This window comes from Osmerus eperlanus, chromosome 19, assembly GCF_963692335.1.
Source record: "Osmerus eperlanus chromosome 19, fOsmEpe2.1, whole genome shotgun sequence".
In the NCBI taxonomy this organism is placed as follows: Eukaryota; Metazoa; Chordata; class Actinopteri; order Osmeriformes; family Osmeridae; genus Osmerus; species Osmerus eperlanus.
In genome coordinates this window covers 8,041,310-8,067,252 of record NC_085036.1, presented here as the reverse complement: position 1 = coordinate 8,067,252, position 25,943 = coordinate 8,041,310, and the positions used below count along the sequence as shown (strand labels likewise).

The following is a 25,943-nucleotide window of genomic DNA, read 5'->3' as shown; positions in this document are numbered from 1 at the left end:
ATCTGAATCAGAGGGTAAAGTCTCCCGAAGGATCAGAGCTGGTTTATCCTGCCGGCTAGACCGAATACCTGCTGTATACCATACCGCTTCAAACAGCCTGGTGGGTGTTCTGAGGGAGGTTGTGTGTGTGTGTGTGTGTGAGGGGTGCTGCCAAGGTACGGCACATCATGTCTGTATGTGAGCCTGGCAGAGGGCTGGGAGTTATGTAATGTGTCGTGTAATGTGGAGGATGGAGGGTGGTGAGAGGCGGAACGCGGAGCGGCGTGCTGAGCTGGGTGGGAAGCCGTGCAGGGGGGGGGGGGGGCGTGGACGGGGGGGTGGATGGGTTGACAGGGAGGTCAGGAGGGGGGTCACAGAATTGAAACATCCCCAGGGGTGCCCCTACTGGCCATCCGAGCCGCTGCCTTTAGTGGTGGGGATTCAACCGGGTCGGATTGCGGTGTGGAGATTGTTTGCTTGTCTGCTCTCGGTGCCTGGGTCGTCCCATGGTGTGCAGGAGAGGAACTGTAGCACCAGTGGAGTTCGAAGTTCACCACCCCTGATATCTCCTTCCCTCTCACTACAGTAAGACGATCCGTGTTTATACTTGGAGGAGAGGTCCTGGGGGGTGGGGGGGGGGGGTGGGGGCTGGGCATGGGGGCCAGGACTGCCTCGGCCCCTGAAGAAGACCAGGCCACCAGGGCTGCAAAGCCAGACTCATATGGTAGACGTTATAGTTTGCCCACTAATCCCATCATCAACCAGCAAGTATTGGTTAAGAGTGGAAACTACTGTCCAGAGTTACTTCCTCGTCAGTGGAATAAGGAGAGAGAGGAGGAGTGGGGAGAGGGAGGAAGAGGAGCGTGAAGAGGAGAAGGAGTTCTTTCTACCTTTTTCCTGTGGTGATTCAGCCCCCAGCCTCTTCCCACCAGCCCCCAGCCTCTTCCCCCCAGCCTCTTCCCACCCCCCCACCTCCAGCCTCTCCCCGGTCCCGTGGCTGTCCAGGCCCAGCCAGGCGGCACAAAGGCGGCCCGTCCCTCCGCCGCCTGGCTGCATTATTGAAGCAGGTGAGGTGAGGCTCCTGGGAGTCTGAGTCTGCTCGTCCCAGGAAGTAGGTCACGCCACGCCAGGCCCCCGTCCCGTCTGATAGGCCGCTCAGGCGCCGTGTCGCACACGGGGGTACGCTGCCGGGAACATGGCGTGCCTGCGTGCCTGTCTTTTTCGAGGGCTTGAAATAGTCCTCTGAGGTGAGGATGATTCATTCCGACTCCGCTTCAACCGCGTTCTTCCCCTCCCCAGTTTTTTGGGTCTGCGACAGTTTTGTTACCGTTCTCCCCCACCCTCCCACGTGAGCCTTTCACCGATGCCTGTGGATGGGCGCCCCCCCCCCCGCGCTCTACGGGGCCCCCACCACGACCCCGACCGTTCCTATTCATGCCCCTCGGCTTGAAATCCGAACACTTCCTATTGCTTCCTTACGAGGAAGCGGATCTCCAGCGTGCTCCTCTGGTATGTGAGCCCCGGACCGGTGCAGTCCAGGGGGGCACGGCGTTCACAGAGCTGAGAGGAGGGGCACCGGGGTAAACTCTGGGCCCCAGAAGATGTGCGTGACTGAACTTCTAGCCCCCCAGGCACCTACTGCACCCCCCCCCCCTCCCCTCCCTACATCCAGTATGTACTTGTCGTCCCATAGGGGTGGCTGTGTACCCTACGCTGATGGATCGGCGGGGGGGGGGGGTGATAAGAGAGGAGGGGGAGTTTGGTTGGTCGAGTGGGTCGCCACGGTAGTGTGCCTCTTTTCAGATCGGTGGCGCATGATTTTAATACTGTGTGTGTAGTGTGTGAGAGGCACATGGAGTGGGGGTTCCCCGCTGCCCAGGGGACTTAATGTATTTGCGCACACACACACTCATGCAGATCCACAGTATGCACACACACACACACGTCTACCCATAATGCCCTGCTGCATGCCATAGCGTTGTTCCAGGAGCACTCAGGCAGACTAGACTCCATGGTGGTGGTGTGTATGAATTAAAGATGGCATCTGAACCACTGCAGTGTTCACGCCAAGCCTGGCCATTCATTTGGAGCATTGCCACTCCTCCGTTGCGCTTGCATCACCACCCACATCTCTCTCACTCTTTCTGCCTGTCTCTCTCTCTCTCTCTCTCTCTGTCTGTCTCTATCTCAATCGCTCCTTCTCTGTCACTTTTTCTCTCTCCGGTCAACAGCATATTGATCTTGCAGAGCGAACACAGTAGTGCAAACAGAATCTCCATGGTAACGGCTTGACGAAGGTGAGGCCCCCCAGGACATGGCGATGATCAGTCACGCCTTTCCCCCCCCTCCAGACATCCCACCTCCGCTCCTCCACCTCCCCCCCGCCCCCTTCCCCACCTCCCTCACACACAGGGCTCCATGTTAATGATGACTCAGAGCTCTCTCTTCTTTCTTCTTTTGTTCCAATTCATGATGGAGTGGTTAATCTAAGATACTCCCTGGACCTCTCAGATGAAAGGAGTGGGGAGGAGGGAGATTATCCTCAGAACAACCCCCACAAGGCCATGATCCCCCTCACTCTGGGGTCCCGCTCACCACCCCCGCTCACCACCCCCCCCCACCACCACTTCCCCAGCCCATTGTGATAGTGAGCAATGCTGAAGTTTCCCATCTCCCCCCTCCTGTGTGTACAGTCTGAGAGAGAGAGAGAGAGAGAGAGAGAGAGAGAGAGAGAGAGAGAGAGAGAGAGAGAGAGAGAGAGAGAGAGAGAGAGAGGGGGGGGGGGGGTCATTCAGTGTAGTATTTATAGAGGTGACCGCAGTCCTGTATTAAAACTGATCGAATTATCCGCTCAGGATATGGCTCATAGCTATCTGTGTTACCCAGCCGGCACGTTGACCAATCACAATGCTCCGTTGCCACCCCTCGCATGCCCTCCACACAGACACACACATACATGCCCAACTAATGGATCCACAGCACAATTGTCCTTTTTTTTATGAGGAAGCAACAAACCATATCTACTTTCATTAGGTTTTCTTCATTTGTTATGAGCCGGGATGATCATGGTAATTACCTGCCAGGTGCCTCATTAGAGAGGCTAGACTGACCCCCCCTCTCTGCTGTACCGCTGCGAAGGTGAGTCCCAGCACGGGCACAGCACGATTTGTCAACGGAGGACAACAACTGCACACACACACACCCTTGGGAGTCATATTAAGCTTTGTTTGGGTGATGTGCTAACCGATCTTTCATGCCAAACTGGATCTCGCTGCGCACACACACACACACACACACACATTCCATACAAAGCCCAAGCCCAAGCCACCCTAAAACTCTCCACTCCACACATCTCCTCCACCCCTCACCACCTGTTCTCCATCGCCACCAACATTAATAAAGCCATGACAGTTTGGCTTCTCGGTGGAGCAGAGGGAAAGGACCATTCAGGTACACCCGGGCCTGGGTTTCATGGATAATTACACCACACTTTGCATAATATGTCTGGGGACCAATTAGCTTCTCACACAGACTCCCCTCCTGTGTCCCTGATTGAAGGCTTGTTCGAGGCTGTTCTACAGGCACAGTGGGGATGGAGCTGAAAGTAAAGTTTTCACTGAGGTGTTGGAGGGTGTCCCAGATTGGCCGTAAGGCTAGACCCGGGCCGAGTTACCTAGTTTAGCCTTTCTCTCTCTCTCTCTGCCTCTCTTTCTCTCTCTCTCACTCCCACTCTCTCTGCCTCTCCCTCACTCCCTCTCATATAGAGCAGCTTTATGGAGGGCAGTGCCACGCTACCCATATATAATTAAGAGAAAAGGCTGGTGATGATGTCAGCGTTTAGGCACTCGGGGCTACGCCATATGCTCTCTCTCTCTCTCTCTCTCTCTCTCTCTCTCTCTCTCTCTCTCTCTCTCTCTCACTCTCACTCTCACTCTCACTCTCACTCTCACTCTCACTCTCACTCTCTCACTCTCCCTATCTCTCACTGCCCCCTCTCTCTGTCTCTTTGTCAGCCTTTTAGAATATTCCACTTCACACAGCGCACACAAACATTATCATTGCACAGCCCTGCCCTGTTATTATGTCTTTACATGTCATGTATGGAGTCAGCTGAGGCCCACGGAGTGTTGCTCGGCTTCACAATCACATGCTACGGTCTGTACAACCCCCACCAAGGCTCTCTTGTGTGTGTGTGTGCATGCGTGTGTGAACGTATGCAAACACTCCTCTCTGCTATTATGTACAGCAAACATGCCACGAACTCTGTAAATAAGCCATGAGGACCCACTGAAGGAACGGCACAGGGACGTGTGTATGGTTGAGTGACGTCATTGACAAGATTCGATGTGATGAGATGGACTCTCGTTGAACTTCGGCACAGCGGTGATGTGGATGAAAAAGCTGTCCTTTCCTGACACTTATCTGGCATGAGGAAGCCCTCTCAAGCGCGCGCACACACACACACACACACACACAGTACTCAACACAACACCCTCAGAGATTCGGCATTGTTTCCTTTTGCACCTCAAGCCCCAAACCGAGAAGAGAAGACGGTGCGATGATGACAGGAACATCAGAGCCCTCCGCCGAGCTCTCCTCCTCCCTGAGGGGGTTGGTGGGGGGGGGGGGAGCGCAGAGGCTTTTGAAGCGTCACGGGGGGTAAACATCCGGTCCTCGCCCTCACACTCTGAGGCGAAGCACCGGCGCTGACTTGACGGATTTGAGTTTTGATGTGGTGTCATCCGGTTGATAAGACGCTTGTGGGTGAGGGGAGGGCTGTCTCTCTCCCCCTCCCCCTGTATCTCAGTCTATCAGAGGATTCCTAATGAGAACCCATCGTTTCTGATGGTGACAGGGCAGACGGGGGGGCAGCTCCCTGCTTTTTTTTTCAGGAGCGAGCAGCAGGTCTACTGCTCGCTCGGTCGGTCGGTCGGACGACTCCACCGGCGTTTGGCTCCTGCGTGTGCGTGCTTGCAGCTGTCACACATCCGCGCTCGTTCCTCGGGAAAGGCCCCTTCATTGTCGTTCACCGCAGGGATCTGCTCCTCTGTACATTTAACATTACATTTAACTCCACGTGTTGTACAGGTAGATCACATCCTCGTAAATGCTGTGGCGTCAGAGCTTGCCATACCCAGACGGTACATTTCACAGCACTTCAGTAGTTACAGGAAGAACCTGCTTCGCTGTGTTGTGAAAAAGGCGTAGTAACCCCCCTTCCCGACCCCCCTCTGAAGCACCAGTTTTCCCAGACATTCTTTCCAAGAAGTGACGCACAGGCTGAGCGCCTCTCGCTTCCATTACAGAGACTTCAAAATACTCCTGCAGTGAGTTGCACTGAGGAGTGCAGGCTGACTGGATACTCCGACATGGCCTCGACCTCTCACACACACACACACACACACACACACACACACACACACACACACACACAGACAGAGAGGCGCAGAGATACACCGTTGCAGACAGACACAGAGAGATACACAGAGAGACTTAAACCCACACGCTGCTCCCTGGCTAGCTGTGACATGCCGTGGCGGCAGCAAACCTGCGGACGTCGTCCGTGTTTTGCCTCGCGATAAAGGCCAGAGGCGGACCTTGTCCGCCCAGCCGCCTCGGCAGGGGGGCTGCCGGAGTTGGTATCCAGCGTGACTCATCCGCCCGCCCACCTTCAGCCCCCTGTCGGCCCGCGCTGCCATCTCGCCGTTGTTCCGAGAGATAATCATCCCCTTTGTGTCTACCGTGCGTTCCTCCGTTCCCGCCTTTGGCGACGGAGGGGATGTTTTTGGCGCGCCGCAGGCCCACCTGTGTGAGTCACTGAGCTGGAGATGCCAGCCCAGCCTCGGAGGACACGGAAGGTCTCACCTCAGTCGCGAGCTGACGGGCTCGTCATAAGCGTGTCTCTGGGAAAGAGGGGGGGGGGGGGGGGGGGGGAGAGAGACAGGGAGAATGACAGGCAAGCCTCAATGTTCGCGTCGTTCCATTACGGCCCAGGAATATTCCCTTTTAAAGGGCGGGCCAGGCTGAATATGGATGGCGTTTCCATGCCGCCGCTCTCTCCAAGTGGTCGGGGGTTGAGTGGTTTTCTGATGCGGGCAGACAGCTTTGGGGGAGGGGAAAGGGTTAACCGGCTCGGCTGAGACACTGTGTCAATTAGCCCACGTCTTGCAGATGCGCGAGCATGCACACACACACACAAACTCACACGCGTACTGCACACACAACAAGTGAACGGGGGATGTGTGGAGAAGTCATCTGGAGCGAGTGCACGGCTTATGAGAGAGAGGGAGAGAGGGAGAGAGGGAGGAGGGGAGGGGAAAGAGAGGGAGAAAAGAAGGAAAAATGCCTGCTGTCATTGTTGAGAGATCCGGAACCACCCCCGTTTCCATTGTTTTTAAATTTTGCACAAATCCTCTGGGAAAATGTGTGTGCTCCTACGTGTAGAAAAAAGCTCATTACGTGAGCTTTCTTCTAGATAGAGATATCGAACCGTCCCTGCTTATTACCAGCATGGTGATGTCAAGGGGCTGGCTGCCTTGTCTAACTCCTAGATGTGCTTGGTATAGAACTGGTGTCAGTTCTAATGAGGTCTAAATCTCACTCTTTGTCATGTTCTTATCTCCTCCTTCTCTCTCTCTCTCTCTCTCTCTCTCTCTCTCTCTCTCTTGCATTCCTCTCCTTCTGCCTCTCTTCTGCTCATTTCCCGAATTGGTGATGAATAACAGCAAGAGGTTGACAGGGGTGAGACTGCTAGCTGCAAATCAGAGGAAGGGATTTTGTCTCCCATCGTCATCTCTCTTCCTCACTTTCTCTCTCCCACTCAGCTCTCTCGCTCTCTTTCCCCTCCCTCTTTTGGTTGGAGGTGTGTTCACATCTGGAGAAGCCGGACTGGTTGGTGAAGGCAGCTGCTCGTTCACTCGCCCTCCTGCCTCCCGCTCTCCCCCTCCCTCCTGCCTCTCTCTCTATCCCGCCTCTCTCTCTCTCTCTATCCTGCCTCTCTCCCTCCCTCTCACTCACTAGCTCCGTGTCTGTGTTTGCGTTGCTGGGAATGAGATTGTGAGCTGAGGAGATGCTGGCAGCTGACTGTGGAACGAGAACCCAGAGAGGAACCAGCGAGGGATTATCTTTAGGTTTCAGGATCGCTATGGCCGGGATCTTCTGCTCTCACTGAGTGAAGGAGACTTCTTGGTTTACCTCAGACCCAAATAGTTTTTTGGTGAATTTCAACCTCTTTTTTTTTTTGTGGGGGTGAGAATATCTAAACTACGCAAGACAATTTTGTCCTCTCCTTGTTTACAAGTTAGTGAAAGGCGTTCCAGCTGTGTTGTTGCTCTCCTGAGGAGGCGTGAGGCTCGTGTTGCGCTGCGTCAGGTCGGCGGGGCGCTGAGGAGAGGTGACGAGAGGGAGTTTAGTCCCCGGTAGATCCGTACGTCCCCCCTCCCCGGGGGCCAGAGGCTTGTGGCTGCGTCTCAGGGAGGATGACGGAGATCCTGGTGCCCGACGTGAACCTGAACTCGGTGTGCGAGCGCCTGGAGCACTGCTGCATCGGCCAGCAGCAGACCCCTGCCATCAAGAGACACACCAACACAGGGGCCAAGCTATGGGGCCGCGTACGCAGCAAGCTCCTCAGACAAAAGGTGTAGACCCCCCCCCCCTCTCTCTCTCTTTCTCTCTCTCTCCTCTCTCCTCTCTTGTGCTTGTTTTCCTCCTGCTCTCTCGTCCTCCGCTCTCTCTCTCTCTCTCTCTCTCTCTCCGTGTCAGTGTTTCATGTCATGTTTTGATGTTTTCCCTCTTTGACATGTCACTGCCATCTGTTTTTTTTGGCGTGCGGTATCTCTCTTTTATCTCTCTTTCTTTGGTGTCTCTTGGTGCATGTCTGTCATTTCCTCTCCTTTTCTGTCACTCTCTTCTGTATTTCTCTCCTCACCTCTCTCTCTCTCTCTCTCTCTCTCTCTCTCTCTCTCTCTCTCTCTCTCTCTCTCTCTCTCTCTGCTCTGTCTCTCTGTACTGCCTGGTTTTCCCTGCTCTGTGGTCTTCAGAAACCACAAACATCTTTCAGTGATTCCATCAGCTTTGTCTGACATGGGTTGAATGACTGTTGTTTCCTGTGTGCTAGTACATGCTGACGGAATGCTGGTGACAGACCTCATTCATTCTCGAGGGAAATGTTCAGTTGCCAACAATAATGAAAAGACAAGATGCTAGCTCACAGTAGCCTTCGGAGGAAAACCTGATCCCAGCGGTCAGAATGTGTGCGTGTCTCTGGCTTGCATGATGTCTCACTGAGTAATTTTACAGCTGTGGCAGAAACGGTTTTAATCTCCTGAGGTAGAGGAAGAATGCCTCCCTCTGCCTGCCCCCCCCCTTTACCCTCCACCACTCTCCTACCCCCCTGTTCCCCTGGTGTACTGTCAGTACCGATGGTGTTTCTTCTCCATAATAGCAAAGCTGCTAACCGGAGGTGATGTGATCATACTGCCAGGAGTGCTCCCTCTGCTGGTCTGTTTGGATACAGCAGCGAGTCAGGTTGCGTCCGCTCTGATCTCAGGTCTGTTTTGCAAGCACTGCCTCCCAGGTATGGATGTTATGGTGAGGGGGCCTGGTCTCCGATCTGTGCCCACAGAGGTGTGCTGTCGACAGGGGTGGATGGTCACCATGGCGGCTCCCTCCGCCAGGGATCTTGGTACCTGGGGGGAAACAAATTCACCGACACATTCCATAAGAATAGCATGGCAGCCATTAGTGTCACCCCCCCCCCCCTCCCCATGACACACTGGAGTGGAACCGTGATATGCTATCTGCTTACGAGTTTGGCTGACTCTTCTGTTTTGGGAACACACACACACGCACTCAGATACACAGACACACACAGCAACGCACATGCATAAGTATAGCAACACACAGGCTATACTTACTCCCTCTCAAACACACAGGCTGACAGGGGACTGCTGTTTGAGGTCTACCCTGGATTGTCTGCAGGTTTCGGGTAGTGACCCGTGTGTGAGAGGAGGGAGGGGGAGATTGGCTTTGGGAGATTCTATTTCAGTGCGCCTCCTTTCAAACAGACAGGGGATTCTGGGATTGTTTGGAGTCTCTGCATGTTCCTCCCGTAAAGGTGTGACTAATGCGTTGGCGTGAGGATTATAGATGAGTGTTTGTGTGTGCACGCGTCAGTGCAGCGACGTGTCATTTCACACAGTCGTCGTCCCCCGCTGCATGGCCAGCAGTAATGGCGATCCACATCAATAAGCTTCCATGTGTGCTGGAACAAAGGGTGTGTGTGTGTGCGCAGGGCTGGGCCAGCGGAGGCCTGCTTCAGCACTTTAGACAGACGGGGTCAATACAGGCCGCGTCCTGGCCTCCTCACACAGCCACTCTCATAAGACAGAGATTACACACAGCCAGCCCCCCCCCCCCCCCCCCCCCAGCTCCACTGCATCGATCTGCGCTCGTCCCAGGCCTGTCCTCACCCCCAGCCCCATCACCCTCCTTCTCTACCCCCCTCCCCTCTCTCTGCAGAAAAGGGATATTCTACTTCGTTCTGAACCTGTTTTTCTTTTCACTTTTAGTGCTCGGTCTTCCACTTGGTCACATGTTATGTTCCATGCTCACAATCTGCGGTGCACATGCTATTTAAGGGGGTTTCTCTTGGGCTCTCTGGCCACTTAATTCACACTAATCACATTCACATGAGTGTCCGATTTGGACTGTGCTTGCCTCATAATGTGTTGCCGCCATTGTCTTCTCTCACACACATGCCTGCAAACGTCCTCGCCCCCTCACTGACGGCCAGCTTCTCGTCTCTCTCTCTCTCTCTCTCTCTCTCTGTCTCTGTCTCTGTCTCTGTCTCTCTCTCGCTCTCTCTTCTTGTTTCTCTATCTCTCCCTCTTTCTTGTTTTTCTCTATCTCTCTTTCCCTCTCTCTTGCGTTCTCTCTCTCTTCGCCTTTCTCTCTCACCCCAGTTCTACCCCAGCATGGTTGGCTCTCTCACGCGTGCTGCATTTACGTAGTATGAAGTCCCATTCTTCCACCTCGAATGCAGCTTTGACAGCATCATGCCCAACCTGGACCTGTCCATGAATGAGAGCTCAGTTCCTGCTGCCCTCTAACCCCGGGTCATAAAGTCTGGAGTTGTAGCCTGCTGTATTTATCCTGCTGCACAGGGGGGAAGCAGGCTTTGAAATGGACTGGGGAGGTGGGGGGGGGTTGGGGGGCATATACAGTAGGTATGGCCATTATAAACCCTGTCAGACTGGCCAACGGGGTGAAGGGGTAGAGGAAGGATTAAAGGTGTTAGGGGAAGGAGGGAAGGAGGGAGGGTAAGGGTGTTAGTCAGACTGCATAATGTGTGTTTTTGTTCCGTTAGAGGAGTAGAAAGTTAAAGAGAAAGGAGAGTGAGTGTTTATGGTCGTGAAGGTGTGCGTGTGCGTGTGTGTGTGTGTGTGTTTGAGGAGACGGGAGGGAGAGGAGGAGGAGGAGGAAGGTAAAGGAGGAGGGAGGTAGAACTCGGGCTGGAGCAGAGAAGCCTGACCGTGGTACGGTACGTTCGGACCTTGGCCTCCATAATGATACCAGATCCTCAGCCGCTCTGCGCGTGTCCTTAATTGCCGTCAGATGTGATGCTCCTCTCCTCAGCATCCTCCGTCGGCGTTGCCGCGGCGCTCCCGTTGTTCTCTCATTAGGACCACGGAAGGAAGAGCGGGAACAAAGGATTACTGCCTGCTGGCTAGGACATGCTAGAGAATCCAATCTACCAATTCCCTCCCCTTCCTTCCTTCCTTCCCATAATCATATTTCAGCCCACATAGACGGATGGTGTTCCATTTGAGTATGCTTATTAGTGTAGATGACATATTACAGTTTCATCCTCATGCGTCTCTTTAAAAGGCCCCTAAAATGCTAGCCAGCCCCTTAATGGGCTTATTTATAGGGCATATAAATCCCTGCCCGTTACTGTAGGTGGTGGGGGTTAGGGTCCTTACTGCCCACCATCCATCCCTTCAGACACCCTCTGTGATTGGCTAATGAGCTCTGGTGGGAAGGGAAGGTGGGACCAGGGGGGTAGAATCCCCTAGCTGGTACCCAGGATGACCTTCTGCCAGCCCGGGCCCCGGTTCAAACCCGTCGCCCCCGGCTAAAGAGCGGGGCCTTGGAGAGACGAGCGGGAGGAGGGCTGATCCTGGATCGTCTTAATTAGCACGTGGAGTGTTGGAGCTCGTTGCTAGCCCGCGGTTGTGGGTTCATTAGCATCCCCTTGCTGGTCAGGATCAGTGCTGGGCGACCCGCGCTTATCTCGTTAGCATCCGCCTGCTGGACTGGTACAGTCCACCCTGGACTCTGTCATCTACAGGCCTGGTTCAGATATATACGAACGGGGCGCTGCGGTGTAGATCGCGTCTGTGGCTGTGCAGTGTGCTCTTTGAGTTAGACAAGCAGTGACCCTGGCTGGAGAATGGAATACTTAGTTCTGGCTAAAGGACTTTCCCACAACGCAGACCAACGAAAACCCCTCTCCTTCCAAGAGCAACAGGAACGTCGTGGAAAGCCGAAACGATGGCTTCTAGGGTTTGGTGCCACCTGTGCTCTTGGTGTGGCGAACCTCTGGGATTGTAAAGTACCCTCGCCGTGGTACCGGTCCGTCCTCGGGAAGTGGTGATCTGATCTTTGCGTCGCCGTCCTCTGGGTGTTACGCAACCCCGTCCGCTGACTTAAGAGGACGGACCCAGCCATTCACAGTCATAGCTGGGAGTCCCTCACACCCCCGGTCGCGAGGAAGATCGCAGCAACCGCAGTCGAGAGGCCTCGCGGGACCCATCGTGACATCACCAGCGCACGTTTAACCGGTGCATCACGCCATGCCTGAGGAACATGTGTACATTCCTGCATGCGTGGCTGCCATATTTAACCAGGGCTATATTTAGTGGGAGCTCGTTGATTAAGAGGAGTCACAGCTGCTCGGTTTTGTTGACATCACACCGCTGACATCGTTGAGTCAGCCGACTGCATCGTTATCGCCACGGCGATACAGGACAACAGCAGTAGCATAATGTTTGTGTTTTAATCGCATGTAAATCACAGACCCATTCACTGGAGGTAGTTTCTAATTAAAAAGGATTGGATCAGGCTAATAAAAAATAGTCACTCACGGAATGAATATTTAATCAAGCAGAGAGCAGTCATGGGAAGGTACATGGGAACACAATACTTGCAGGAATTAATTTATTCCAAACATCAAAAGTTCAAACTTTTCAATAATTAGTTCTGTTTCAAATATCGGTGCCAGACCGCATTAAGTTTCCCATAATGCAACTACAGATTAATTAAGATTAACTGTTTAATCAAAACGCGTACATTTACGCCGTGATTTATTCCCCTTGCGTGTCGTTGTGTTCAGACACTGTGTTAAGCATTTTGAACACGCATACGTATTTATGTACTGTACATAATGTGCAATTCACATTTGTTATACAGTACATGTTTTGTATTTTTCTGGTCTGAGCCGAAGCAATTACGTGCTTCAGCGCCTCACATGCATCATTCATAATCCTTCTCCTTTCACTCGGCGTACAGCCATCCATCTATCCATCCATCCTTGCAGTAGTGGATGTGAAAAGCAGGTTTCTGGGTGAGGGGGGAGCAGACAGTGAGTCGAGAGTCGAGCTGCGTTTAGTACAGATCCCTGTTCAGGGGACTGAGGGAGGGGAGTTGGCATCTGTTAGTCTAACTCCTCCTGTCCTGTGTGTGTGTGTGTGTTTGGGATGGCTAGTTCCTGTGAACATGTGGCCGACACGCACTCGCTGGACGCATCACATGGTACCGTTGTACCATGTGATGCTCGCAAGCATAGCTGAGCAATGACTTCAGATATACCTGATTTGTCTCCCTGTGTGTGTGTGTGTGTGTACGTGCGTGTGTGCACGTGCGTGTGTGCCTAGTCATCCAGGTGATATAGACAGGGATTATTTATATAGAGTAAAGGACTATTAGCTTCCACAGCTGAGCTCTCGAATCAGACACACACATACACACACATTGGATTTGAGCAAAAGAGCAATGTGTTCTTATTTAATGTGGCGTTATGCTGGTTGAATGAAACTCATCAGATCACAGTCAAACATGCACGAAACATGAACTCTCTCTCCCTCTCTCTGTCCCTCTCCAACGGTCCTTCCCACCTCTTTGTCTCTGTCTCGCTCTCAGTTTTATCCCAAGGCTCATTACCCTCATTGTTTCAGAGAGCACGGAGAGGATTTGATGAGCTCCTTATTGGAACCATCTCAGTTTAGGATATTCTTATATCCTGCTGGCCGCTTTCTTTCTTCCTTCCTTTCTTTCTTTCTTTCTTTCAACACACATGTACACACACACACTATCGCTCTCTCTCTCTCTCTCACTCACACACACACACACACACACACACACACGTGTGCCAGTATACTCTGAAGAGAGTAAAATTAGCTCCATGATTCATCCACTTGGAACGGACACACAAAAGGCTTCAACCGTAACTCCTCAAGTCCTCCAATCCCTGTTCCGTTTACCTGCCTCTCTCTTCCCTTCCGGTTGGCCCCTTCAGCTGTCAGTCAACAAATAATCTTGTGATTCCCCTCTCCCCAACCCTCTCCTTTGTTTCCCTGCCAACCGGGCACGCCCCCAAGTCCCTTTCCATTCCAGAGATCAGTCCGTCTCCCGACTTCAAAGCCGTCTCCTCATCCCGGCTCATCTTCTGCTCCCCTCCCGGCCCTCAGTAGGATGCAATATACACTGCGGAACACATTCATGCCATGAGTCTCTCAGCTCCACATGTAACCCTATGGATATGCAGCCTGCGGCCTCCTTTAATGCTGCTCATTTCCCAAGGAGAGGGGGAGAGGGGATGGGGGGGGGGGTGGATGGGGGGGTGAGGCAGGTTCCTCCTGGAGGTTTTAATCACGGAGCTGAGGAGGAGAGGGGGAACGAGGCAGCACTTACAGGGTCAGCGAGTGCGTCCCGTTGCCTTAAAGGGAATCGGCTATTTTTACAACCCAATTTGACTCCATTCATTTTTAATACTGTCTGTGGAGGAGTGTGTAGAGTTTAATTGACACACAGAGAGAGAGAGAGAGAGAGAGAGAGAGAGAGAGAGAGAGAGAGAGAGGGGGGTCGTTCTCCAGTCCGTAGGGGAGGAGGGGAAAGGGAGAAAAGGGGGGGGTTCCACGTGAGGTCTCAGCAGTCTGTGTGTGTGTGAGTTGGTTCCTGGCCCAGCTCGGTTCTTGCCAGTACCTAAGCAAGGCGCCAGCACCACTGATCTACCACTACCTCGTCTACAACCTAAACCCTGATGGGGGAAAAGTAATTGGAGTCCAAGCAACTGATGCAAAAATTAGATTTTTTATTAGGTCATTAATTATACTCCCTAGGAATGTGTAAGGGCTCTGGTCTACTGTTACGATAAGGGAAGTGTGCTGGCCTTGCGCTTGCCTAGCAATAAACTATTATGTGCTTTCAAGGCAAGCAAATAATCAAGGCAGTTAGTAATGACATAACAATGTAATTATGTGAAACAGTGAAAGCTGCTGAATCAGCCTATAAAATGCATTAACCTACTAATGTAGAAGGTCTTAGCTAGTCAGAGTGGCTCCTGTGTGTAAATGGATGTGTGTGAGTGAGTGTGTGTGTTTCATGTCTAAGCTAAGCAGACATTCTAGGAACCTCTAGGAGTTACTCTAAGACAGGCAAGATGCCTGTCTTAGGCATCTTGCCTAAGACAGGCAAGGTCCAGGCTCTGTGAGCTGTGAGCAGGGTTACAGACTGTGAGAGAGACAGTGGCCCGCTTCTCCCAGAGACAGCCAAGGGGCAACTGGGAAAAGTACGGCTGTCCTGTACAGCGCTCTGCCCCTGCCTCTCTGCTTCGCAAGCGTTTCAGCAGAGCCACCCAAACCCCAGGCCCAGAAGCCCACCAGCTAAAGCCTACAGGATGAACCACATCTCCTCACAAGCTTAACGCCATGAAATGAATGTTGTGTATCCTTGCTTACACTGTTTAGGCTATGGGAATTTTTCCTCAATGTGTGGCTTTCATTGAAGAAGCCTTGTCTGGCTGCGCGGGGGTGATTTATGTCCATCTCTTTCAATGTGATTCTTGTTAGACCCGAGTGAAAGGAGGTGTATTTGATAGCGTCCGTGCGTCTGCCCCGCGGCGTCTTTTCAATGGCTTGTTTCATTATGTGTGAAAGAGGAGCTTTTGTGAGTTTTAATGCAGATAATCCCAATCATTAGGTTAGAGACAGACACACAGGCCTCAGGCGGCCTTCAGCACAGAGGCTCCTCTCAGCCTCGCGATGTACACGGTCTACACACACACACACACACACACACAAACATACATGCACACACCCGCAGAGAGAGAGGGGGGTGGGGGGGGGCACATTACCCACAGTGCACTTCTGCTCCTTCCACACAGGGGGCAAAGCACATTTAACTTTATCAGATGTCCCCCCTCCCGGAAATTGAATAAGCGGGAGAGAAAAAATGCAGTGACAAAAACAAGAAAACTCATCTGCCGTTCCCAGGGATTTTCAAGTTTTTTAAATATAGACAATCCTGTCTGGGAATTTCCACCGGGGGAGGCTAATGGAAAATTGGGTCTTTTTTTTCTTCACGTAGGGGTAGAAAATAGCCCTCGGATCCACGTCGAGGAGTCTTGGGTCAGAAAAGCGTTAGCGTGGCCCCGGTTCTGTTGGCGGTGCATGAAGGAGGATGGGGCTCTCAGCGGTGCAGGCGTGTAGACATGCGGGCCAGGTGTCAGGGAGATGTTTGTGTCCTGATAAACGCACCGCTTCCTGTAGTGCAATGAACCCTGGGAAGGCACAGGGCCAGGTCAGAGAGATGGAGAAGGCCGGTGAGACAGGAAGTCAAGAAACCAAAAGCAGTTCTTCAGGGGTGCCTTCGATCAACAGGGTCTTCTCTGTGAGGGCCCATAGGATGCACAGTTTTGATTCTTCATTTATGTCCACTACAGAACTATGTACATGCTCTCTGCCATCAAATCTAGCGTGGAGAGACTATAACAACTCAAAACTCTGTCTCTTTTGTATCTTGCAGTTGGACCCTCAGACAGTGCAGTCAAAGAACTGGCACATGGACGTCATAGAGATGAATGGGGTAAGAGAACACAAAAATCACTGGATTCCCTTCAGATTCCATTCATGGAAGTTACAAGCGGTTACTATCTTGTTATGGTGTGCTGGGCAATGCTCCATTATGTTGAAGAGGTTGGCCAGCTCTGTAATTGCAGACCAGCTAGTGTTTCCAAACAGCTGCATGAGACAACCACAGCAACAACACCATAACCATTCACACTTCTGGACATTAGAGTAGAATAGTCGGTAACACTTTATAATAAGTCAACGCTTTTTGGCATTTACAAAGTGTTAACTAATAGTTAGTTAATCCTTTATAAAACATTTTGAAACATTAACAATACATTATTAAATAGTTAATAAGCTTATTATTAAACACTATGTTGATCATTAATAAACACTGTTAAAAATGATGTATTTTATTCATAATACAATTCATAAGGTGTTTGATAACTGCATTATCATACTTTATAGACAGCTTGTTAATATAGTTGCAAACCAGTAGTTTAAAAGGTGTTAATGGTACATGAGCTGGTATAGAAAGCATTAGCAAATGGTGAACAAACCATTTACATTACCTTTATAAAGCATGAGTAAATAACTAACAACATATTTACTTATGTCTTTAATTAATGTATGCCAAGTCGAATACAGGATGTACACTATGCTTTGCAGATATCTTATCAACTATTTTATAAAGACTTACTAATGATGCAACTTCTGATTAGTAATGCAAGTTATAAAGCATTTACTAACTGTTAGTTAAGGCTTTTGCGTGACCTAATCTAAAGTGTGAACTATTTATGCCTTATTAAGCATTTATAGAAAGACTATAGGCCTATAGATGTTGTGTTTTAGTTTTTTAGAAGAAATAGCTGTTAATTTATTTACTTGGGTAATAAAATAGTATTTTATTTCCATTAAGAAGCAATACAGTAGAATTGGTATAAAAGTTGGTTACCCAAAGCTGTATTTTATTTTCAAAAAATGGCTGTAATAAACTGCAAATGTTTAGCTAGCTACTCCTCGACAGGTCTGCAAACGCCTTTGAAAGCAGAGATTTGTTAAAACGTTTGTTAACCGAGACCGTAGGTCGAGGGTTACAAACTAACAAATCGTTTTAACAAATTGAGGCGACAAAGCGTTTGCTGACCTGTCGAAGAGTAAACATTTGGTTTCTTATATACTAACGCTACAACAATATGTGGGAAGATCCCAAATCAAACACTGCGAATCTGGAGCAGACGCCATCTTGTCAGAGCAATCAGCTGCACTTGTACTGGTGACGTCACTACATCTCCAAGGCAACATATCAACAACTCTTTTGAGAACGTCTTCTGATCCAATAAGAACAGCATATTGGTTCAATTGCAACAACAGTACGAGCGTTCTGATTGGCTAATGGGTAGTCATGCCAGCCGCGTATTAAGTCTTTATATTCTATGCGCGTATTGACCTGCGGTCTGATAACGCTACGTATTCTTATTGCCCTCCGCTGATGTCATCTTCAAAATGAGCGAGATCGAGGAGTTTTACTATCCAGATGACAATGAAGACATCAACAGCGACGAGGAAATTCTTAACTTTCTAAAAGAGCAGAAAAGCGTGAACACGCTTTGCTAGGTACTGTAGGTGCTAACACCTGAAACACACCGTGTGAAGACTTGAGTAGAGCTGAACAAAACGACATGTTTTAAATGAAAAGAGCTAAAAATGCCATATAATAAACAATTTACTAACCTCGACCGTTCGGTCATGCCGGGAAATATCAAACTGAGGTTATAACGTATCGACCGCTGTCACTCTCGGCTAGTAGAGCTAACTAAGTACTGTAATTAGTAAGACACATGCCTGTCATTACTACAATAAAATAGTAATTTTGTGTATCACATTGTGTTGTGTCTGTTTCCTTTTGAGAAACCTATGTTCAGCCTTTGTGAATGTGAGGTTCGAGAATGGACAAGAATACCTTAATAAATAACTTATAAATGTTTAATAAGGCATAGATAGTTCACACTTTAGATCAGGTAACTTGCATTACTAATCACAAGTTGCATCATTAGTAAGTGTTTATAAAATAGTTGTTATGATACCTTTGTGAATGTGAGGTTTGAGAATGGACAAGAACACCTTAATAAATAACACAAAAGCCTTAACTAACAGTTAGTAAATGCTTTATAACTTGCATTACTAATCACAAGTTGCATCATTAGTAAGTGTTTATAAAATAGTTGTTAAGACATCTGCTAAGTATTAGTGTACATCATGTATTCGACTTGGCATACATTAATTAAAGAAATATGTTGTTAGTTATTTACTCATGCTTTGTAAAGGTAATGTAAATGGTTTGTTCACCATTTGCTAATGCTTTCTATACCAGCTCATGTACCATTAACAGATTATAAACTACTGGTTTGCAACTATATTAACAAGCTGTCTATAAAGTATGGTAATGCAGTTATCAAACACCTTATGAATTGTATTATGAATCAAATCCATAATGTTTAACAGTGTTTATTAATGATTAACATAGCATTTAATAATAAGCTTATTAACTATTTAATAATGTATTGTTAATGTTTCAAAATGTTTTATAAAGGATTAACTAACTATTAGTTAACACTTTGTAAATGCCAAAAAGCGTTGACTTATTATAAAGTGTTACCGAATAGTCTATTAATCCCTCGGGGGGAAACATTGTGCTGTTCCAGCTGCACTAAATTGACAACATGTTGTTCAAGCTGCATCGTGACTGTGACTCGTCGCTCCTCAGATCAAAGTGGAGTTCTCCATGAAGTTCACCAGCCGCGACTTGAGCCTGAAGAGAACTCCCTCCAAGAAGCAGAGCGGGGTGTTCGGAGTCAAAATCAGCGTGGTGACAAAGTAAGTCTGCCCTCGCTCCCCACTCACAAGCCAGGCCATTCACGGTGGACACGGCTCTGGGTGATGAATGGACAGGACCAACAGTCTTCATGAGAGGGTTTCCTCTGCCCCCCCCCCCCCCCCCACCTTCCACCCACAGGCGCGAGCGCTCCAAGGTGCCTTACATCGTCCGCCAGTGCATTGAGGAGGTGGAGAAGAGGGGGATCGACGAGGTGGGGATCTACCGCATCTCAGGGGTGGCCACAGACATCCAGGCCCTCAAGGCTGCGTTCGACACCAGTAAGAGAACCGCCCCGGAACCCACACCCCTGTATCACGACGCACACACGAAACCCTCACATGAACTAGTCCTCCCTATGTGAACTGGCCTCTATTTCCATCTTGTGTGTGTGTGTGTGTGTGGGGGGGGGGGCGCATTGTGTGGGAAAGGGCAGTGCTGGATGGTTGTGGAGCTGCAGCTGTCAGCTGGCTGCACTGGGAGTCTCCAGCCACAGTCACCCCCACCCCACCCATCCACCCCCCCCCCCCCCCTCCCCAACCAAGGCCCGCCCCACCCACCTCCCTAATATCACCCTGCATTCATGTCTCGCTGAGATCACTGGCTGTTCTCTGGGTTCAACAACACTGCTATGTCATCTCTGGAGCCAGAAGGCTCAGGGAATGCGGCGGTTGTCGTCCTATGTTCTCGATGTTCTCTGAAGCATATGTTTTTCCTTTTTTTGTTTTCTTTCTTTCTCTCTCTCACTTCTTCCCCACCACACTCTCCCTCTCCCACTCACTTTCTTGCTCACTTCTCTCTCTCTCTCTCTCTCTCTCTCTCTCTCTCTCTCTCTCTCTCTCTCTGAGACATTTGGGTTTCTAATCAGGTCATTGTAGTGTATGTGGGACACAGTCCTGACTTTTGAAGAACTGCCCTTCTCCCTACAGCAGATCTTTAAGGGTCTTTTTTTTCTCTCTCTCTCTCTCTCCCAGATACCAAAGACATCCTGGTGATGTTGAGTGACATGGACATCAACGCCATCGCAGGGACTCTGAAGCTCTACTTCCGGGAGCTTCCGGAGCCCCTGCTCACAGACCGTCTGTACCCAGCCTTCATGGAGGGAATAGGTAGGACCTCCACTTCCTCAGCCCAGGCACCACCTCTGGAACTTCTAGATCAAGACCAGATGTGGTATTGCGTCGTTCTAGAGGGGATTAAGATGGTTCATATTGTTATGTTTTGGCTTTCTTCTTCTTTTCTCCCTCGCTCTCTGTCTCTCTCCCCCCCTCCCCAGCTCTGTCTGACCCTGCAGCCAAAGAGAACTGTATGATGCACCTGCTGCGGTCTCTCCCTGACCCCAACCTCATCACCTTCCTCAGCCTGCTGGAGCATCTCAAGAGGTACCCACACAAATGCAAACCCCCACTAAAGTGTCAAACTGTGGACGCTCGGCCGTACACTAAATGGTCCTGAGTAGGGTACAGTTGAGCTGTCGAGCCAGGGTCGCATCTGCCTGCGATAAGTTCCAACAAAACGTCCTCTTAAACTACGATCTGGAGGAGCTTATGTTCCGCTCCGCTACCCCCACCAGTGGCAGGCCCAGCAGGGGAGGGGAGAGGGGGGAGGGGGGGGGGGGGGGCAGAGGGAAAAGACATCAGGGGGCTGAGGTCTCCAGGGCTCTGCTAGCGCGTAGCCACCAGCGCTAACACCCACACAGCGAATGCCCTGGGGAGGCATTTGAACCGGTCTGGACCGGTCTGGGCATGAGTCTCAGGTCAGCCCCCTGTGGTTAGACTGAAGGTTAGGGAGCCAGACTTGGACCCATTCAGGAACATAACATGTCAATAAAATATTTCAACCGCCTTGTTTTGAGTTGTGACGGTGGTCGATCGGTTGTAGAAACCAGACCGCATGACATCACGCGGGCACCCGTAAAAGTGCCTCCTGACCGAGGGGCATGGTCGAGGTCGGCCTGGCTCGAGTGGAACCACTAACCAGGCCCAGCGACATCCCTGGCGTCCTGTCAGCCACTTCTTGGGTCAGGTTTCTGTCAGCAGCACCAGTGTTTCTGGTCTGAACACACTCTATTTACATCTGCAATAAAAAAACTACAGTCCCCACCAGGCTTTTAAAAGATCAAATTTGGCATGGTTTCCCCCCTCAGGATCCGTGGGAGAGTCAAGCAAATGACTCTCCAAACGATCCGAGTTTGAGTTTACAGTAGACCAGATGTGTCTACACCAGTCACTCATCGCCTTGCTTCTACTCCTCCGGAGGAGAGGTCTGTTCATCCTTGCGGTGAGAGCGGATTGATAGGAGAGGAAGTGTGGGGATGCAGGGTTCACCGCCACAGGGTCACATGATCGGGGAGGGAAGATATCCAAGGTTGGCAGGGCAGGGCGTTAGACTGCCCCCTGCTGCTCCTCACAGCCGTGGCAGCCTCGTCGCTCTCCTGCTCGTTAGCACCCAGCAGGCTCTCAGAGATCAGCATCAGCTCTTCACGCAATGCTGAGGACACCTGTTGGTCAATTGGGGGAATTACAATCATGGCACAAACGCTTGGACTGAATGGATTGTGACAGCTACAGTCAAAGGTTGCTACTTTATCCTGTCAGCGTTAGCGATCTCTCTAAACAGAATGCTATTAGATTGTGTCTGAGTGAAAGACAGATGTGTGTGAGTGGATGTGTGTGTGTGTGTGTTACTGGTTGTGTGTTTTGGACTTATTGTGTGTTTCTAACTGGTTGTGTGTTTTTAACTGGTTGTGTGTTTCGAACCTATTGTGTGTTTCTAACTGGTTGTGTGTTTCTGACTTGTTGTGTGTTTCTGACTTGTGTGTTTCTAACTGGTTGTGTGTTTCTGACATGTTGTGTGTTTCTAACGGGTTGTGTGTTTCTGACATGTTGTGTGTTTCTAACGGGTTGTGTGTGCTGCTGTTGCAGGGTGGCTGAGAAGGAGCCTGTCAACAAGATGTCCCTCCACAACCTGGGCACGGTGTTCGGCCCCACCCTGCTCAGGCCCTCCGAGTCCGAGATCTCCAAGGCACACATCACCACCGCCTCCGACATCTGGTCACATGACGTCATGGCACAGGTCAGTGTGTGTGTGCGTGTTTGTTTTTTCATGCGTGTGTGTGTGTGTGCTGCTGATACTCCCACGTAGCCATTTGACCCCAATCAGAGAAGCTGTGGTCTCCCAGCTGTATTTATAACGTTGGGAACCCCTCTCCTGGATCTCTGCCAGAAGTGGAGTGATAAACAGCTTCCCGTGCACCAGTGAGCTGCTCTGGACCACATAAACAATCACTTCTATCAATCACCAGGAACGCCCAGCTGAATGTCATAAGTCTCCATTACTGGAGAGAGACAGGGAGTTGTTTGTTAGTGCGGTTATCCCTGTGACTTCCTTCCATATTGTGTCTACTAGGGAATGTTTTGGAGTTGCTCTTCCAGCCTCCTCCTGAGTGTGTGTGTGTTGTGGTCTGGTGATGGTGTGTGTGCTCATCTGTGTGTGTGTGTGTTTGTCCCTCAGGTGCAGGTGCTGCTGTACTACCTGCAGCACCCTCCTATCTCCTTCGCTGAGCTGAAGCGGAACACACTCTACTTTTCCACTGACGTGTAAAGCCGGGGGGGGGGGGGGGGGGCAGGAGACAGACGGACTCGACACACACCACCCCCGGACGCCCTCCAGCTCCTTTTAACTGTACAGACCCCCACCCTCCCCTCACGCCTCCTCCTCCCAGTTTAACAGGAAAACTGAGAGACACATCAGGGGGGTGATGGATACACACATCCCCCCCTCCCCTCCCCCGCCGGCTCTTACAGTCACGTCTTGTATCCAGTTCTGGGTTTTGGGTGGAGAGCTCCACCCAGATCCACCCTCCATCCTTCTGGAGGAGGGAAGGTCCACACTCCATCCCTCCAGGCAGTGAGCCCAGGCCTGCTCCGTTACTCGACCCTCTTCTCCTTTTCTGTTCAGAGGCATTCCAGAAATATGGCATTTACATATTTTATAAATATCATTTGTTTAGTAGGTCTGTTTGTTTTGATTTTTTTTTGTTCTTCCCCTTTGGCTTTGTGCATGTGACCGAGGAGGGCTATGTGTGAGTATGTCTAAGCATCGCCAGAGCATATGTGTGTGTGTTGATGAAGGTGATGGAAGACAACAGGAAGCCATCGCATTTCTCTGTGTGCGCTTGAAAGCACAGCCCTCCCCCCTCTGTAAGTCTTGGCCAAAATTTGCCCTATTTATTATAAATATATATATTACGTGTGCCTGTACAGTCCAGTACAACTAGAGAATTGCTCCAAGGAGTCAGTCATTTGAAGTTTTCAGGTAGTGATGTTTTTTAGCCTCATTTTCTCATTCACGGCCAAGCTGTACTGAAACGATAACAGGAACAAACTAAAAAAAGTATGAATTCTAACAGTTGATTCTATAGTGTTTGAGATGAGGGTTGTGGAAAAATTCAACTAATGATGGAACATTTGCTTTTTTCTTGTCATTCCATTGCAAGCCTGTTCCGAGTGTCTTATGACGCCAGTATATTCTATGGGATGATTTGTGTAGTTGCCCTCATTGCATGTTGAACTTGTCAATCAAGTCAGGCTGGGTAACACAAAGGTAGGTTGTCACTGCTGGTTTTCTGCTGGACCATCAATCTCCCATTAGTGCTGTACAAAGCCAACCTTTCTGCTATCAAGCCTGCTACATATCTTAAATACGCACTGTTAGATGAGTACAATTTGATATTTTTAATATAATATGAAAATCAAATCAAAAAATGTTGTATTTTACTTCCTTTGAGAAGAACTTGAGTATACTGTATTAACAAGGGTAAATGTACATGTGAACTTTTTTCTTTTTAGTAAAATAAATAAAAGTGTACTGAAATATTGCTCTCGTCATTTTTCATTACAATAATCTTTCAGCTGTTTTGCAACTGGTAGCAACAGTTTATAGTATAAAGATTTCATTTTATTATTACACTTTGTCAATTTACCTCAGTCATTCACAACAACAAACAATTTTACTGTATGTAGACTATATATGTTTATTAACAAACAGCACATTTATTTATCATTAGACATGAGTTCCTTTCAGAATGAATATTCTCTGGTGAACATACAAACAATTGTTTATTACTATAGAATTTAGGGGAACGTGAATATGTACTGTAACAGGTTTTAATGTTGTACAATAAACAGGTGTCTGTTGGGCAACAGTTTTAAGGACATGTATAGCCTACTGTATATGCACCACCACATTTGGTTAGTAGATACTACTTTTATGTTTAGCCGACCTTGGTTGATTGGCAATTTCTTGCATGACTATCAGGAAATAGGTAGAGAACCCAGCATGCCATATAATGGGTGAACAAGCCCACCCATTATGACACTCACTCAGTAGGTGAGCACTGGACAAACTAAATATGACAATAGCCAGCTGGCCAGAGTTGACCATTCCCAAGTGTAGGTGGACTTGCTGTTCAGACAGGCCAACATGGCAATGTTCATAAGCTTGTGTTTCCATGAGGCACTGTCATCTGGTTGGAGAGTTTGGTGAGTCCTCAGACATAGTCCCCAGAGGTCAGGTGGTCTCCCGAGTGGTTCATCTAAGATAATACTCAATTGCAGCAGAAAAGGCCGCAAAGCCTCCACATCCGAGCACCCCTGCCTTCAAACCCGCTGGAAAACAGAGAGAAAAGATTAAACAGATGACATATCTAGTTAATTCCAAGAGTCTGACATAGGTCTGAAACTCTGGCGAGGTTCTTAAGCCGCTTTGCATGTAAGGCAATAATGACAGTGAATGCTATGTAAAACCTACCTCGGGATCCAATCAATCCACCAGTTACACAGCCACTGTACACTGCATTCTTCCAGTCTGTTTTACCCCTGTGCTGAAAATGTCAAAACAACACAATGATTTTGAGAACATGCCTTGGGTATTGAACAGCAAGACAACATCCCGCCACAAGAGGGCAGTACAAGACCATAATCGGCACTGATCACAGCCCAGCCTTGACCCTCATCTGTCTTTATGAGCATCTTATTGCCATTAAGGCTACCAATTAGGAATTACTTAAGTAGATCTAATACATTGTGTGGAAGGAGCTGCCTGTTACTTACATTAAGATAACGATTAGATGAATAATGTACAAAATGGGACAGACTGATGCAATATGTCAGAGGGATGTATTATAGCAACCTACTGATTCGATGATGCACTCTGTACAGGAGAACATGGCGCCAATAACCGCAAAGTTCTTGGCATATGACATCCCCCTCTGGCCCATGTCTTTGAGGACCTCTCGTGCTGAGGGGGTTTTCATTGGGTCTTTGGGATCAAACCCCACGTTGGTGTCTATGCCTGCAGTGAAAACACCAAAAGCTCCTCCAAGGACAAAGCCTGTTAAGGAAACACAAATGAGAAACGTGTTGTTGTAAGTTGTTAGAAAGGAGGGCTGTGCAAACAGTCAATATCAAGTGTAGGGACGTCAACTACACCACCACCGCCCTCTCCGGCCTCTCACAGATGCCTGGACAGACCCTGGCCTGACACAAAACGGTTGAACTAACGTGACATACATTACTCTGGCTGGTGATTTGCATAAAGTATGATTCAGACATGCGTTTAGGTAATTGCCTATGCATAGTTGTGTTTGCAAGCCATCTTGTAAGGTTGTTTTTACCTCCAACACACGCCAGGACTGCTTTGAAAGCACAGCTCTCCATTCCCCGTTGTATCATCTTTTCCTCATCGGATTTGAATGGGGTTGGAAGTCCTCCCATAACAGTAGGGTTTAGGTCCTTGATTTGCCTTTTTTCCCCGATTAAGTGTTCCAGAAGCATACTGTATTGGAACTGCTCACTATCGGCACTCGGATCAGCCGGGGCTGAGCCTTGAGCGCCTGGAACAGGAGCACTTCCACCATCCACGGTCGTCGCCATGTTGTGCAATGACAGCGTGAGTTGAGT

At 49.6% G+C, this 25,943-nt stretch overlaps 2 protein-coding genes across 2 annotated transcripts; one reads left to right on the top strand and one right to left on the bottom strand.

The window, feature by feature from the left end:
* The first annotated feature begins 6,985 nt into the window (after window positions 1–6,985).
* On the top strand, window positions 6,986–23,860 carry LOC134039232 (active breakpoint cluster region-related protein-like). Its single transcript, XM_062484945.1, has 8 exons — window positions 6,986–7,616; window positions 16,063–16,122; window positions 18,874–18,983; window positions 19,123–19,262; window positions 19,956–20,090; window positions 20,258–20,363; window positions 21,906–22,056; window positions 22,495–23,860. The coding sequence occupies exons 1-8, from the start codon at window positions 7,458–7,460 to the stop codon at window positions 22,582–22,584; spliced, it is 951 nt and encodes a 316-aa protein (XP_062340929.1). The 5' UTR covers window positions 6,986–7,457; the 3' UTR covers window positions 22,585–23,860.
* On the bottom strand, window positions 23,002–25,941 carry timm22 (translocase of inner mitochondrial membrane 22 homolog (yeast)). Its single transcript, XM_062484946.1, has 4 exons — window positions 25,658–25,941; window positions 25,178–25,374; window positions 24,793–24,865; window positions 23,002–24,650 (listed from the first exon to the last, which is right to left on the bottom strand). The coding sequence occupies exons 1-4, from the start codon at window positions 25,914–25,916 to the stop codon at window positions 24,574–24,576; spliced, it is 606 nt and encodes a 201-aa protein (XP_062340930.1). The 5' UTR covers window positions 25,917–25,941; the 3' UTR covers window positions 23,002–24,573.
* Between the last annotated feature and the right edge of the window lie 2 nt (window positions 25,942–25,943).

Excerpts from the sequence above, each read along its gene's own strand:
- LOC134039232 (XM_062484945.1), top strand. The coding sequence starts at position 7,458 with ATGACGGAGATCCTGGTGCCCGACGTGAACCTGAACTCGGTGTGCGAG. Across the intron at positions 19,263-19,955 it reads CAAGGCTGCGTTCGACACCA|ATACCAAAGACATCCTGGTG; the intron begins GTAAGAGAACCG and ends TCTCTCTCCCAG. Across the intron at positions 20,364-21,905 it reads CTGCTGGAGCATCTCAAGAG|GGTGGCTGAGAAGGAGCCTG; the intron begins GTACCCACACAA and ends CTGCTGTTGCAG.
- timm22 (XM_062484946.1), bottom strand. The coding sequence starts at position 25,916 with ATGGCGACGACCGTGGATGGTGGAAGTGCTCCTGTTCCAGGCGCTCAA. Across the intron at positions 25,375-25,657 it reads AGTCCTGGCGTGTGTTGGAG|GCTTTGTCCTTGGAGGAGCT; the intron begins GTAAAAACAACC and ends TTTCCTTAACAG. Across the intron at positions 24,651-24,792 it reads TGGATTGATTGGATCCCGAG|CGGGTTTGAAGGCAGGGGTG; the intron begins GTAGGTTTTACA and ends TCTGTTTTCCAG.